This window comes from Dermacentor albipictus, chromosome 1, assembly GCF_038994185.2.
Source record: "Dermacentor albipictus isolate Rhodes 1998 colony chromosome 1, USDA_Dalb.pri_finalv2, whole genome shotgun sequence".
Lineage (NCBI taxonomy): Eukaryota > Metazoa > Arthropoda > Arachnida > Ixodida > Ixodidae > Dermacentor > Dermacentor albipictus.
In genome coordinates, this window is record NC_091821.1 from 204,267,076 (window position 1) to 204,283,952 (window position 16,877).

The 16,877-nt window shown below is 42.2% G+C and overlaps 1 protein-coding gene and 1 long non-coding RNA gene across 2 annotated transcripts in view; one reads left to right on the forward strand and one right to left on the reverse strand.

Moving 5' to 3' along the window:
• LOC135896937 (uncharacterized) overlaps nt 1-9,365 on the reverse strand; it is a 36,560-nt gene extending 27,195 nt beyond the window's left edge. The window contains exon 1 of the long non-coding RNA XR_010562851.1: nt 9,070-9,365. This is a non-coding gene — a long non-coding RNA (uncharacterized lncRNA). The remainder of the gene's footprint in view (nt 1-9,069) is intronic.
• Nucleotides 9,366-9,565: 200 nt separating this feature from the next.
• Nucleotides 9,566-16,877, forward strand: part of LOC135896934 (zinc finger TRAF-type-containing protein 1 homolog) — a 31,581-nt gene continuing 24,269 nt past the window's right edge. The window contains exons 1-2 of the mRNA XM_065425475.2: nt 9,566-9,925; nt 12,316-12,554. Coding sequence (XP_065281547.1) covers nt 9,716-9,925; nt 12,316-12,554 — 449 coding nt within the window. The 5' untranslated portion in view covers nt 9,566-9,715. The remainder of the gene's footprint in view (nt 9,926-12,315; nt 12,555-16,877) is intronic.

A 16,877-nucleotide genomic window follows, 5' to 3' on the forward strand; every position in this document is an offset into this window, starting at 1 on the left:
AAATTTGACTGCTTTATTTATGCTTGACATTTCTTCACCTCCCCTCCAGATACGTGCATTTCAAAACATATCTCGGATTACTTATAGCTATGGCATAACTAGCCAATTTTGATACTGTGTAAATGAAGTGGAAAAAAAGATGAATAAAGTTAGTCTGTAAAAAAAAAAAATGACTGCTTTCAATGAATGCATTTAGGCATGCTTTGTTTGAATGCCCAATATTTTTATTGGGGACTCTTTCAGCTAGTATTCCATGTTCATATTCACTTTTATTTGACTCGTTCCATGTGTAAAGGGATTGGCAAAACTTAACACTTAGATTAAGACTCGAATGTGGTGTGAATTTTGGGTATATTTGTCACTGTATCTCAGTCTTATGGTCTGCCAAAGGCTTTTAGGTCATTAAACAAGACTCCACCATGTTACAGTAGTTTGGAACTGTAGAATGTGTGTTACAGCAATTTAATACATGTGATGTAGCAGTGGACAACAGGCAGGAGTGGATCCCATCACTTCACAGTACCAGACCAGATGGTTTATTTACCTTAGGTGGGAGCTGCACAAGAAGAATTTTAAAGGTACCTGTAGGCAATGGCTTAGTGGTGTTCCGCTTTTGAGCATGAATTTGGTTTCTGGCTGCTGTTGCCACTTTACGATGATGCAACAACACTTGTGTACTGAGCTTTGGGTCCACGTTATGGAGCCCCAGTTAGCCAAAATTAATTTGCAGCCATCAGCTACAGTGTCTCCATAGCCTCTGCTCCTTTTGGACGTTAAAACCCTTCAATCGGAATTTTAAAGGTACAGAAATTAAACATCAGAATGTCATTTTTGTGGTCGTCTAAGAGTAAGAAACATTGCAGCAACATTTCATTCATGCTCTAGTCCAGTGGTCTGAGCTTCACTGCAAATGAGCCTTTGTAATTTTCTAACATTCTTCTGAAGGCAAGCTCATTCAATATACACACTAAGAGGGTATTAAACTGCACATATTTTGTTGCACACTAACATAGCTGATGACCTGAGTGGACAAGCAGCATTTTGTTTGTATGCTGTACCAACTGAGTGGCAACCAGTATTAGTGTTTGGCCACGTGCACTGTTGTTGGCTGTTTAAGTGTAACTCTGCATAGCTCACAGCTTGTGACCTGTAAAAAAATTTTTTTTCGCTATTCCTATTTTTTACCTTTTTTTTATTGTTAGAGCAAAAATGTATTGATACGGTAGCCATTATTATCTGCTGCTGACCAAACTAGGATAGAATTTTACTTATGTTTTTGTTTTTCTATCCCTCTCAACTTACTGAAAGTTCTTATTGTTACGATAGTCTGTGGATACATTGGGCATCCCTAGAATTAGCACATCTAAAATATGTGCTTGTCAGCTTTTCAAATTAATCATTAGTTTAAAGTGAATAGTCTGAGGGTGCATCTGTGCTTCACTTCAGTGCACTGTGAACCAAATGTATCAAAATATCATGCAGTTCAACTGAAACAATAATTTTGTCTCTGACTGTAGAACACGTCGAGATACTCGCAATGTGCAGTACAGCACGCCGCCTTTTAACTGCTGCTTTCATTAAGGAAACTGTAAAGTGACAGAGAATGCCTAGGTCATATTTAACATAGCACATATATTTCAGTTCCACTCCTGTTCATGCATTGGCATTGGCCCAAGCAGCAGCCGTCTGTGTTGTCGCTAAAGTCAGCTGGTGCAGAGTGGTGGGCAATAGGAATGAAACATAGTTGAGGGAGAACCATTGCAGTATACCAGCCATGCTGCTCTTAGAAGTGCAGATTTCAACTGCTCTTTGTGTGTGCCCTAGGAGGGTGTTTGCAGTCTCCATGAATTTCCCTTTTGTGATGCAAAATATCATGTGGCCATATGTAAATAGATGTTTTTTTGTTTAAGAAATGTAGTGTTGCAAAGTATAGTCTGATTTCATAATAAATCACGCATGCAGAGCTTGACATTTCAACTTCTGTTAATTTGACCTTGATACCGATGAAATTGATGGAATTATCCATCTGGTCTAATGAACTCTTTTCTTACAGAGCCATAGGAAATCGACCAATTTGATCAGCAGCTTTTCGACACATTGTTAAACATTGGGATAGGAACTCTTCCACAATCAGTGCTGCCATGTACCATATGAAATGAAGACTGCGCTTTTACTTTTGGTCATTTGGCAATATTCGGCACATTGAGGAATTGCAGAAAAGTAAAGGTTTGTCGAGAGGTGTCGTTGAAACTCGCCTCCAGTGATTGTCGTACTTCTATATAAAACAAGAGATAATGTGCACTTTGGTCAAGTTGGATACTAACTTTTAAATGACAGCAGCAGTGAAAACACGGGAGTTTCTGTCAGGCTGTCTGATTTTCTGTTTCAACATCTACACTGTTTCAACGATGCCTCAAACAGGAGTGCACATTGTCTTTATTATTATGCTCGACTAATATCAAGTGCAACTTCATTTTTTTTCTTGCTGTAGTTTGCGTTTGATCATTAGTGTTCCTGCAGTGTATGTGCTATACTCATGGAATGAAGCATGTCAGTTTAGGGCTAACAACTGCGCATACCTTTGTTTCCACCGTCTCGAGTTAGTGTAATACCCTTGACAGATGGGATTTGAACTAAGGGACATCTACTGGAAGGGCATTCACATTGGTGACACATGACGGAGTAGTATTTTCTTTCTGGTAAAGATCCCTTACTGAAAGGGAGATATCTGAACTACTTTATGGGTGCAAAGGCATTGCCTCATGCCCAGCTAATCAACTCGAACGTTGAAACATTACGTAGTCTTGGTAATAATTTATTTGCTTCCAAAAATTTTTCCTATGGTTAGCGGATGCCTAATTTCTCTCGCAGTGAACTTTGATTGCAGCCATACTTTCAAACGCACGCAACTGTCCCCGTCGCAGATGTAGACACCGTAGCATCACCATACTCACTGTGGGCTGCTTCATTTCGTTTGTTTTTCTGGCTATCCAGTTTCGTTGGTGCAGCATTACAATGAACTGGAATATATGAACAACGTACCGTTCGCTGTGCATTATCACACAAATTGGTGCTTGTAGTAGTGGCGTTGTCATTGCTAACTATTGAATGCATCTAGCAAACCGTAGTTCTACCCTTGGCAGGTTGGAGCGCGCATCTGGTCAGAAGTCTGACGCGCATTCTAGATCAGCCATGCTCCAGCACTAGCAGCGTGCTTGCTCATTCTGTGCACATTGTTGTTAAACGAAATTTTAATTTTGCTACTAACAAGAAACCACACTGACAATAACGAATAAGTGAATTGTAATGCTGTGGCACGTCCTTTATGCATCATACTTTCCCTTTTTTTGCTGTATGCATTCTTGTTTTTTGTTTTGCACTGACCAGATCCACAGTTTTTTAGACCGTGCCATACTGTGTGTCACTGGAGAAACTCCTTTTATTATTAAATGTGCTGAGAAAACATGTTATGGGTGTACTTAATGCATCCTCTGCACCAATCTCGTGTGGAAAAAAGAAAAGCAAAAACAATTCCATCGCATGTAGTCTGGTCTCGACGTTTGCTGTGCATGGACATGTGATAGCGTTGCCACCACCACTGTCATTCTAACTGCTGGTTGTGCCACTGGTCACAGTGCACAAAAAATCACTTGTTTTTTAGAGGACTGCAAACCCCCCACTCTTTAGTCTGCACTTATGATATCCTCAAAGGCAACTTTGTCAAGGGCAGGCTGAAAATTGGGATTTTCAGCATGAAGTAGCTTGTACTTAACACATTCAGTACCCATAGCATCACCGAGGCGGATGCTGCAGCTCTTAACGTGACAGCGTTAAGGGCCATGTGTCGCAGAAAATCTGCTGTTGGCATCCAGTGTTGACTGTCATTTTGGCAAAAATAATTTCAAACCACGCAGGCCCTCCATGTAGTGCAAGGAAGCTACTGAATTAATTGAATTTCTCAAGGTATAATACGTAAAAAAAATCGTGAAGTATGACTTACACACAACCTACAAACATGATAGTATCCGATTGTAATTTAAATATATAAGAAAACTTAATTCTCTTACGCGGAAACTCGATACACAAACCCCTTTCCCATGACTTCTACCATTCATAGAGGGGCCACGGCCTGCGAGATTTGCGCACGGCCCATTCCTTGGAATACGTCCAGATGGCGCTCCCCTCTGCTGTATCGTGGCCCACGCAAGAGGCCGTGTTTCTACCAGAAAGCTCGCCTTCATGCATAGCGTTTGTGCCAGCGTTTCCCGGTAAACATTATGGTTGCACAAGTTGCAGTTGCCTGGAAGCATGAGAAGCAGTCAGGGATCTTTCAATGCCGCCGCATTCCACTCTTAAAGGCAAAGCTTAGGCGTCCTCCAAATTTTTTTGGTAACAAATTTGCACTTTCTGAGATTATGTGCAATAGGTTTTTTTGGCTTAGCCCATCCCTGTGCTCAACTGATTATGTGCATTGCACTGAGCAGCATGATTTCATACTTATTGTTGCTTTCAATGAACATGATCATTTGCTGATGGATCGTATTCCCATACAAGGCGTTCATGGTTCCTTGTTACATCCTGCTGCAGGGATTGCATGATTGCTTTTACGTTAGTTGGAACTCAAGGCATGTTGCTCTCAGTCCTTCCACATCACCGTACGCACTGCAGTACGACAAGGAAAAATTTTATATGCGATATTGCACTTTATAAATTCGACCACACAGAGTGCTTCAATCGTGTGGTGACCATATGAGGCTGGAAGTGAATGATAAAGCTGGCAAATGTTCTACCGATAAACTTGTATCTCAAGCATGTCCTGCACCTTCCCACCCCATGCTTTCTACTTCCTAGCCTACATTTTTTACTTTTGTCTAAGCACAGCTGAGAAAACCTTTTGCTTGAAGTGAGAGAAAATGCAGCAGCTGCAAGGCGAGTGCCTCAGCAATAATTGGTTCCCTTTCTGTTGGTTCTTCCCCACTCATTCCCACTATAGGATCAAGTAGAAAATTGAATTTTATTGAACACACCTTTACTTTTTTCTATCTTCATATTGGCAGTGAACTCCTACATTCTCCAATCAGTTCCCCAGTAGCAATCTCACCAAGACTTCCTCTGCCAGGGCCAGCGCAGACATCTTGGTACTGACCAGTCGAGGTACGACTATCCATCTAGGACCGAGTTCAGAACCTAAAGAAAGCCTTGGCCCATAAAATGTATGGGCACTGGCTGAGACCTTCGGGCAGGATCGTATTAACAGGTCCCTTGCTGTAGATTTCTGTTTTTTAAGAATTTTATGGTTGATGAGCTAATGTGACTTCGAGAGCTATGCATATGTATGCAATAAATGTATTGTACAACTGAAATGGGGTCTGTACCTGCATGTCACACAGTATGCAGCAGAAATGATTGAAGTTGCATAAGAACTGCTTGTTATGACATTTGTAGTGCCTGCTTTGCCCCATGTAGCTCTTATCACTTGCCAGTGGTATATAGGTGGCAGTCTGGCAGACATGATTGGATGTGACTAACTACATGTAATTTTAATCAATTCATTTATTTCTGGTATTTTTGTAATTGATCGCTCACATTTTTTACTCAGTAACGCTCACTGTAATCCATTTGCTTTTTCCAGTAACCAATTAGTACTATATCGATGAGGTCAGCTATAACAGGCAATGCAGATTTGAGCACTTCAATTTGGCAGGAACTGCAGTAGAATGCTCGCGGTCATGCAAGGCAGCGGCCTCGCGGATGCACAATGCTCAGAGAGCCAAACCCTGGTACTCGGTATTTGTTTCCTCATCTAAACAGTTTACCGGATGTTAGCCGACAAAATGAAGTGGTGCTGCTCTGGCTCGATAGCGACGATCACTCCATACATTGATGCTACGAAACCATATACGGAATATTTTTTTCAGCTTTTCATTGGCCCTACCAGAAGCACCTTCGCTGAGCCCCAGGCACAATAAAGCACTGCGCTTCATAGAAGATCGAGACGCGGGCATAGTGGCATTGAGTAACCACAATCATTATATATGGAACGTGCTCGTACGTTACAAGACCGCCCTTCCCTCCAGCGTGCACATAGAGCAAGTTTTCAGCATCGCTGCTGATGTGTATACATCAAAACGAGGCAAGATGACTGACAGAAATTGTGAAAAGTAATTGTTAGTGAAGATAAGCATGTGAATGGCTGAAGAGGATGCACTGAAGAACCAGGCCAGCTCATTCTATGTACTGTGTTTGTGCAATATTAATAAAGGTTGGAAATAAAGTAATGTAAGTGTAATGATTACATTTCAGTAATCCCTCAATTGCTTTCGTGGGTCACTGTAATTGATTACATTATTTAATGAAGTGATTGCGATCGGTTACCTTTTTTTTGCAGCATGTACAAGTCTGGATATGGTGTCAATTTAGTAATACGCTAGCTATTCATGACCTCTGCTTTTTAAATTTCACTGTGCCTGCACACTTTGTTAGTGCAAATTGCTAACATTGCACATGCTGAAGAAAAAAAAAACAAACTTGGAGGACGCTTAAGCTTCGCCTCTTAAGAGTGGAACATGATAGCATTATTGGGCCCTATTGACGCCAACACCAGATATTCTGCGACACGGGGCCCGAAAGAAAGCAATATTAGGCCACTCCTGACGGGAGTGCAGGACAAAGCAATGCCTCATACCCTGATAAGGCAGAGGCTACAACCAGCAACTCGCCAATGGCTCGTACCATCGTAAGCAAGGGAAAAGGGGTTTGTGTTGGAGTTTCCACGTAACAAAATTATGTTTTCTCGTATATTCAAATTACAGTCTGATGCTATCATGTCTGTAGGTTGTGTCTAAGTCGGACTTAACGAACCTTCTGACGCATTTTACTTAGAGAAATTCAATTAGTTCAGTAACGCCTATGCACCACGCCGGGGGGCCTGCATGGTTTTGGTTCAGGATGATTTTTTTCCTGATGAACAACACCGCCGACAGTGGACGCCGACACCGCATTTTCTGCACCACGGGGCCCTTAATACTATTGCGTTAATACTATGTGAATTAAAGAGATCAGCTGCTGAGTGCCTGGAAAATTTTGTGAGTCAATTGAAGATCATAATCATCAGCCTGGTTACGCCCACTGCAGGGCAAAGGCCTCTCCCATACTTCTCCAACAACCTCGGTCATGTACTAATTGTGGCCATGCCATGCCTGCAAACTTCTTAATCTCATCCGCCCACCTAACTTTCTGCCGCCCCCTGCTGCACTTCCCTTCCCTTGGGATCCAGTCCGTAACCCTTAATGACCATCGGTTATCTTCCCTCCTCATTACATGTCCTGCCCATGCCCATTTCTTTTTCTTGATTTCAACTAAGATGTCATTAACTCGCGTTTGTTCCCTCACCCAATCTGCTCTTTTCTTATCCCTTAACGTTACACCTATCATTCTTCTTTCCATAGCTCGTTGCGTCGTCCTCAATTTGAGTAGAACCCTTTTCGTAAGCCTCCAGGTTTCTGCCCCGTAGGTGAGTACTGGTAAGACACAGCTATTATATACTTTTCTCTTGAGGGATAATGGCAACCTGCTGTTCATGATCTGAGAATGCCTGCCAAATGCTCCTCAGCCCATTCTTATTCTTCTGATTATTTCCTTCTCATGATCCGGATCCGCCGTCACTACCTGCCCCAAGTAGATGTATTCCCTTACGACTTCCAGTGCCTCGCTGCCTATTGTAAATTGCTGTTCTCTACCGAGACTGTTAAGCATTACTTTAGTTTTCTGCAGATTAATTTTTAGACCCACTCTTCTGCTTTGCCTCTCCAGGTCAGTGAGCATGCATTGCAATTGGTCCCCTGAGTTACTAAGCAAGGCAATATCATCCGCGAATCGCAAGTTACTAAGGTATTCTCCATTAACTTTTATCCACAATTCTTCCCAATCCAGGTCTCTGAATACCTCCTGTAAGCACGCTGTGAATAGCATTGGAGATATCGTATCTCCCTGCCTGACGCCTTTCTTTATTGGGATTTTGTTGCTTGCTTTATGGAGGACTACGGTGGCTGTGGAGCCGCTATAGATATCTTTCAGTATTTTTACATACGGCTCGTCTACACCCTGATTCCGTAATGCCTCCATGACTGCTGAGGTTTGAAGATGTTGTGGTGTAAATTAAAATTTAGTATCATGACAGTGACACATTACCATAGTGTACTACACTAGACTGGCCTCATTTGCCAGATACTTTTGCTTTTCTAGATCTGTGGCAGGGTGTAGTGGGTGCTTTATGAACATGCATTGGCTCAACCAGCTCGGATTGTTCCTACCCAGTTCCTGTCACTTGAACTTGACAACACACTTTAACATGTGGGTCCAAACCAGACCTTAAATATATATTCGTAGTAGTACGGAATCATTGGCAATGATCCATTGAGCTCAGATGCATTGTACATCACTTCAAAAGAATACACTGCAGAAATCCCCATTGTGTAAGTTTCGTGCTAGGAAAAATTGCCGTCTCTCAAACCATACCAGATTGTTTCAAAGGGATTTGTTGCAGTCACCTGAAAATAGAGTTCATGTCTGATAGAAAATATTTCATGTTTCGGTCATTCACATGTCAGAATCAGTTGTGTGAGAAAAGTTTCGGGTTGCTGCAGTGATGCATGCTAAATGCTTGAAATAAAAGCTGTCTATATATATATATATATATATATATATATATATATATATATATATATATATTTGTCTCATTCGTTTTTATTTTTCAGACTACTAGAGAGAAAACGCGCCTTTCGCCCCCTTCGATTCTCGGCCTGCCCCTTTGGTACAATGTTGACTGTGTACTTTTGCGTAGTTTCATTGCTCTACTGCAACATGATCATGTGTGTCCTTGTTTCTGGATTTTGCTATGCTTGTGCGTTGCTCTGTATACCTCATTACGTACGCGTGACGCTGCGCTAGTGTTGAAAAAATACTCTTGCACTGGTGCGCATCCGTAGGAAATTTTGATACCATTGATACTGTGTAAAATATACTTTGCATGCTTGTTGGCGTGCACACGTACGGCTACAGCACTCTTACCTGACAAGGGCTGTACATGCTGCAGTGCGTTTGTTCCCGTGGCAATAAATGGATGCTAAACAGTATGCTGCGTTGCGTCATTGTCTTGTATTGTTGACGCACTGCAACGTCAGTGCCTGAAACGATAACTATTTTGTCAATTGAACCTTTGCCTCGAAAGTAACGCCGCCCATTTTAAGTGCAACACTGGAATTATGCCAAAGTTTTCTTGTCTTGCGTCTGCATTAGAAATCGCTTCGCACGACCTTTGGTATGACTCGAGTCAAACGCGCATTTTGTTGCATCCAAGTGACCTGGTTGTGTAAATCAGCAATGTTTGTCGGCATGAAGCACAAAGACATAAAACGGAACCCTTATGATTTTTTTCTACAATAGTTTCATTCGGTCGCCGATACGCATAAGTGCTGGTGTTCACGAACACATGCCACCAACAACCTCGCTGCAGCATGCGCAACCCGCCCCGTGAGTAGGAAGGCAGTGAGGAAGGAAAGACCTTGCGCAACGCTGGCGTGTCCATCACTGGTCAACCAAAACCACGTGGTCCGCTTTGCGCGACTCCATTGGATGGCGGAAGTCTGACGTGAACAGAACAGCTGGTCCGTCCGTCAAGATCAAAACAAACGGCATCCCCACAGAAGGCAGCAAAATGGCTGACGAAACTGGTAGCTCCGTGTCAGGGTCGGAACTGGCAGAATCGACAAGCGACGAATTGTTGGCTGAACCTGACGGACCCGCTAAGAAGCGCTTCAAGGCTGGCGAAAGAACGCCTGGCAAGTCTGACAAATTGGAGCACAGGCTGGGCGGCATTCTTTGCTGCGCGGTTTGCCTGGACCTGCCCCGCACCGCCATTTATCAGGTACGTGGGAGATCAGCTGATCGCAGATCCAATCCCAGGCTCGTAACAGCTTCCTCCCGCCCTTGTGAACGTCGCGGTCGAATAAACGCGGCGCTTCACGGTCGCTCATTCGACGGAGTGTGCGGTTGAGTGTGGCGGCGTATTAGTGTTGCATTGTAGAGGTGCAGGTGCCTCGTCGTAGATGTATGTACTGTACATGTATATATAAATTTCTCCCCTTGCTTCCTGCCTTTTGTCCTGGCATATGTTTTGTGTTTGACTGCTTAGGCTTCTTTTCTATATAGGCATTTCTTAAGAAATGCATTCACATTCATTGTGTTTGCGTTTTGTGAATGAAAATAAGGACATCAGCGATGCGAAGTGTTTTTCCTGCGGTGTAGTGTAATATTTGACGTCAATTATTGCTTACTGTCAACGCAATAGCTTTACTGCTGAGCAACTGCGGCTGTCACTTCTCAGTTGAGTTCTTTCGTTCCTGTCGTGTGCTTTGCCGAGCTTAGAGGATTGCTGCTCTTCAGTTTATCAGTGGCTCGAACATGCGCCTGTTGTTGAGTTCTGTGTTAAAAAACAATGTGGACTGAAAGACATTACGTAACGTGTATTACCGGGACTTGTGCCGTCGCACGCGTTGCCAACTGTTCGAAAGACGAAGATGCACGGGCCTTTTACGAAGACGTGTGCCCTTGGTCACAGTTATCACGCACACACGGACTGTCTGTACAATTCTGTAAAATAATCACTGGTGGTGCAATAAACACAACCGAAGCATATACACGGTGTTGGTTCTATTGTGTAGACTGCATATGCAGTGCTGCCTTGGCTACTTCAAGTGGCAGTTGGGACTGCATGTACCAGAAGGCAGCTTATGCGATGTCATTACATAGTCATGGTTTGACGCTTCATAGGTCTCCTTCATGTGTGGCACATAAATTTACTAGCATGCTGTCTTGCATGCATTGTTTACATTGTGGTCTAGAGCCACTGCCATATACTGATGTAATGTGGTTCATCATGCCCAGCCTGCCGGAAGATATGTCATCCTTGTGTCAGGGAAAACTAAATTATTTATGGATATCAGAGTTCGCTCTGTGAGAAAGGGTAAGTATGCATTGCCAAAGAAGAAAATTACAATAAATTTTTTGTATTAAGAGTGCGGTTCAAAGTGAGTACATCTCATAATGTGGTTGGCATGGGCCTTGACACAGGGAGTATTAATCTAGAAGCTGCATGCCCTTTGGATGTTTCAACTGTAGCTATTACGAGCAAGAAACATAATGCATAAAAAAATGGAGGAATTAATCCTTGCTGGGTTTTTGGACACATGCACTTGAATAGTCTCAAAGTGGCATAGGCACCCTTAAAATATGGTAGTTATGGGTAGTCTAATTACAAAATGGGCAGATATTGGGTACCGTTATATCCATCTGCTTTGCAAGCCTAATTGCAAAATTAACCCTGTTTTAATAGCAGTATGAACATACAATGAATTGGTGGACCTGAAATTTAGATCCAGATTGAGGTGACAAATTCTGTACAGATAATTCAAAGGGATGTAAAAGGTATGGGACTGCACTTGCACAAAGAGATGAACACAGTATTGTTGCTTGTGGTTCTCCAGAATATAATTTTTTGGCATTATGCTAAACCAGTTATTAAACCAGATGAACAGTTTCATATGTTTATTGTGTGCATGGAGAACCAAACACTGCTTATTTTGAAGACACATGTCTCTGGATTGAGGACTGCACTGTCAAATGGCATGCTTTGTTCTATCAAGGAGCAGCATAGTGTGCTGTGTAGCAGGGACAGGCTGTGGGACTGCCTTTTTTTGACAAATTAATGTCTCCAGGTAATGTAGAATAGGTAAGTCATGAAGTTGTCATAAAGGTTTTTATCTAAACTTCTAGTAATACAGCTTGCTTTTATATATCTTTCTGCCTCTTTCAGGTTCATAGACCAGAAGATCCAGTCGAGCACACTTGCCCTAGCTGGGGAGCTTGCATGTGTCTGTGTACACAGTCTGTGACACTAACCCACTTGACTGTTGGCCTTTAGCATCTGGTGCAATAGTAGCTCTTGCCGCAACATTTCCCCCAGGACTTGGACAGGACTTGGTTATGGTCAACAGTATTCTTGACACACTATTTTATTTTTTATTTTTTTTGTTTCTGTGCTGCTGCCATGTGTGTATTTAGGGTGTTTGTGGTAATGCACATAGGTGTTTCAAGTGCCCAGGCTCAAGGCTGGGCCTTTCTGTGCTGTTGTCTGACCACTTTTGCTGCAGTTCTTTTTCCCACTTGCAAGGTTTTCTAACGGAGCAGCTTCCCAAGAGGAGAGCATTCCACAAGGGCAACAGTGGTGATTTTCCTCTCCCTGCTGTGGTTTTGCAGTGCACCAACGGCCACTTGATGTGTGCCGGTTGTTTTACTCATCTCCTGGCAGATGCGCGTCTCCGTGACGAGACCGCCACCTGCCCCAACTGCAGGACAGTCATCAGCCGTGAGCTCTGCTCACGAAACCTCGCTGTTGAGAAAGCAGTCTGCGAACTGCCGACCGAATGTCAATTCTGCGCCAGTGAACTTCCCAGATCACAGATTGAGCGCCATGAGGCAGAACTCTGCGAAGAGCGGTGCGTCTCATGGGATATATTTTTTTGCTCCTTTGCCTTTGTCCATTTTTTTCTTGTTTATAAACAGTGGCCATATTCTTGATCAATCACTTATGAGGACGTGATTTTCAGTGTATGTTTGTTGGCCAACTTCAGCAGATGTGACAAAAGGAATGGCACACCTCCAATCAGCATTGTTTTCATGTCTCAGAGTTTCTGAGTGGATTGAAAGGTTGCCTATAGCAATACAGAAGCTCTGTTCTGGAAGTTATGTCATGTAAAAGTGAATGTAGATTAATTATGCAAGAAAACTGCTGCAGGTGTCAGTGTCCTGTAGCAACTGACATTGGCAGAACATAAAGAAAAGTAATTTTAGTTAGTAATGACAGCATTTTTCACTGTGAGTAGGGTCATGAAGTATCATTGAGACAGTAGAAAGGGCCAGTGAGTGAACGTGGCATAAGCTCATTACAGGTTACAGTTTAGCATTGAGCTGGAGATATGGGGCCACTGTCTTGAGAAACTCGATTGTTTTTGAGCCCCTTACTGCATGAATATTTATTTTCTTGTGAAAAAATTGGACATGCCTTTGTTTAGTTGCGATGTGCCCAAACCAACGTCTTTTATAAAGAAACTCTTAAGTATAAACCCCATGCAAGCGATCTTGCACGCGACAGCGACAAGCGACGCGATGGAGATGGCTGTCGCGTTCGCTCGTCGCCTACAAGTTGCACCCCATGCGAGCGACGACTTCGAGCGACGTCTCCCCAGTGTTGCCGGTATGAGGGCAGCAATATAGGCGCCAAAACTAGCGTGACGCGTGCTTTATTAACTTAAGTTGATGTATTTTACTGTAAAAAGCAGCATAAAATATTTCTGAAAGTCTTGCATTAGGTTCTTATCCTTGCACCTATAAAAATTCAATCGTTTGCTCGTTCCATGCGACAATCGAAAGTACTGGAGTTATGTACATCCAGTTCCGGCTTTGCGCTATTGGCTAGTCGCTCATAGCACTTCCGGGCGACGAGCGACGAATTCTAGATTTGCAAAACCGAGCGATCGCGCGACAAGACCGAGCGATCTGTTCAAGCGACGGCCCGATCCGTCGCGCGAACCCGTCGCTCGTAGCTGTCGCGCACAAAATCGCGCCAATGGGGTTTAGCCTTTAGTTACAACCTCATGAGCCAAAAGTTCTTGCATATTATATATGATACACACCATGCAGTTATGAGCATATATATATATATATATATACACACACACACAAACATTAATCTGTGGTTTTGCATGCCAAAACCACGATATGATTACGGGGCACATTGTAGTTCAGGACTCAGGATTAATTTTGACCACCTGGGGTTCTTTAAAGCGCATTCAAAGCATGGTGGATGGGTATTTCTGCATTTCACTCCCACCTAAATGCGGTGCCTGAGCAGTGTATCTTGTGACAGTGCAAAAAATATTGGAACTATTGAAAAAACTTGACACATTGCTTTTGAAAATGGAGTACATTTCACACAGCAACAGCTAGTACAAGATCATTAAAATTTTATGATGCCTTTCTAGTAATTGATAACTTCATTATCTAGGCCAGATCATTTATAGGCCTTGGCTTTATGTTAATTTTTTGCTTTGCATTGTCTTTAGAAGTTTGATGCATGCCCCCCAAAAAACCTTGTTTGTTGTCTTCTGAGAGTTATTTGTTGTTACTACTGTTGTTATTAGCTCTTGGAAAGTGGCAGGCCCAACGGTATTTTCATAGTAAGCACACCTGACACTTTTACTTTCTTATATACTATACACCAATAATGGTGCCAGGAAAAAGCTTAGCCCATACAAACATACCTTGCCACCAAGTTTGTTCTTTCACAAGGAAAGAAATCTCTACTGTCTGCCACAAAACCCATAACTGCATGCTGTAACCATATATGATACAGCAGTTGATGCTTGCCTCACAGAGCCACCTCAGTGTATTCCTTGATCAAAGCCTCACACTAGGCTAATATACTGTAAATAATTCAGTACCCTAATATTTTTTGTGCACTATGTTCAAGTGTATAAATTGTGAAATAACTTGTTTATTTATTGACTTCTTGCACATTGAGTGAAGAGCTGCCATCATACAGCCTTTAAAGAAAAAGTAAGTTAAAAATTATCTCCAATGCTAATGTTGCTGTGCATTTCATTGCTTGAGAGGACATAGATTCTGGGTGAATATGTAGGATATTCTTCCTTTTTCATTCTGTTCTGCTAGTAATAGTAGTTCTATGTGTATCGTATATGATACACCATTCAATATGGGCTTAGACATTCAGCCCTTAGAGGATGGTTCCTTTTGGTCATCCAAGAACAGCTGTTGTAATTTGCGATTTTCTTTTTTGTATTGGTTTATACAATAGCTGGATTGCTGGTATATCGGCTCCAAATAAAAATTCGGCTTTATTTTACACTAAGATGTAAAAGACTCATATTGTGAAAGGTTGGGAAGGAGGTAGTAACTGCAATGCAATTTGTTGTATTCTTGGTGCATCATGGGGTAGTAGTTTTTAGAAATAATTGATTTGTGATCTCGAAAATGACATTGCATCTATAGCTGAGCAACAAAAGTGATGGTGCTTTTCATGTCACATGGGGGGTAGTGCCACAATTTTTCTGTTAGGGGGGTGGGGGGGGGATAGCATGATTTCCTTTCATTGGCGGTGGAGGAGGTCACTACATTACTTGGCCTGGGCGCCAGGCATAAATATTGCAACCCCCAATTTGCAACATGTGAAATTGTAATTATTAGTATTAGTGTTTTATATTTAATTGGCTTAAATGAAAGACTGTGCGAGGCAAGCATTAGAGGTGGGCATGTCCAGCTAATACTTGCTGGTAGAGAAAGAACACATGGTGGAGCCTTATCCTCAAATGAGGGGGAACGGCATGTGTGCAAGATATGAATAAATTCTTGGTCAAGTGACAACTGCTTGGCTGTTCCTAAATCAATCCCGAGCTCAATGCACAGTGAAAGCATTTGTCACGGTGGTTTGAAAGAATGCTAAAGCTTGCAGAGAGATCAGAGAAAACATTGGGATACTTGCAAACTTGAAAAGCTCTTGTGTGCTACAATGTAATGAGGGCCACTGCTATGTTATTCCATTTGTTGTTTCGTGCTTCTTTGAAGCATTGATTTTCAGCGTAGCGTTTACACCATAACACCCACATAGAGTAACGCAAATGCTAGCAAAATACGTAATGAATGCCTTGCTAAATGCACGATGCATTTAATAGCAACGAAGTTATGCATGACACTTCATGATCATGCAGGCTGACAGCAATGTTAGTATCAAAGTTTTACAGTAGAATGCCGCTTCGTTTAGTTTTATATTACTTTCTGTGGCCAAATTAAAATTTGAATTCCTTGGTGAGGTGCTAATCTAGTATTGATTCTATAAACATAAAGCACAATCTTTCCATTTCCACCATAAACAGCAGCTGAAAACTTTTTCAAAACCATGAGCTGTCATCTCATTATTATAATTTCTCATCCCCTGAAAACGAAGATCATAGCTTAACAGGCCACAAGTCACTGCAAGCTGCTTTAACAAAAACGAGCGGCGGTGGCGGCGGGAGGCGCTGCGGCTTGTTTAACGGACTCTGACGGTGAAGACAATCGTGATGTCGTCCGAAGTATTGGTGAGGCACGTAATTTGAATACAACACTCGTGTGACCCCTATGTTGACTCAACTTCCTCGCACCCTGTTTTTCATTACTGCGAGCACACTACGGGAGTGGAGCTTGATGAAAATTTAAACTGCAATTGCAGCACTGCTACATGCACAATCAAGAAAATACCTTCACGAGTTTAATTGTACTGTGGCAGCATTCCAAACCCCTGTAAATCTTCCAAGTTCCAAAACCTGTTCAGCATCCCTATAATGTTGCAACGTGGTTTGGTAAATTCAGTCCTTTTAAGTACTCGAATGTTTGCTATACAATCACTTTGGTTTTAAAAATGTGTACGATGAAAGCAAAGCATTCAGCCTTTGTTAATGTAGATATTACTCTGCCGTGGTGCTACATATAAATGGTCATTATTTGCATCTGCCACTTTGTTTAGCCAGACTAAAGTCTTGTCTTTGTGATGCTCTGGACAGCACTGTATCCCTCTGTTAATAGCGAACTTCACTATATGAATGCGATATATAAGCTGAACCTGTATATCTTTCTTTTGTATAATTAAAAAAAAAAACTCTCGTTAATTGGTATGCAAAGCTTGGTCCAAAAAGCATGTCAGGAGTACAGAATTCCCGAATGGTTTGCACAGTGTGTAAGTGTTAAGTCTACTGCATGGCTGACCT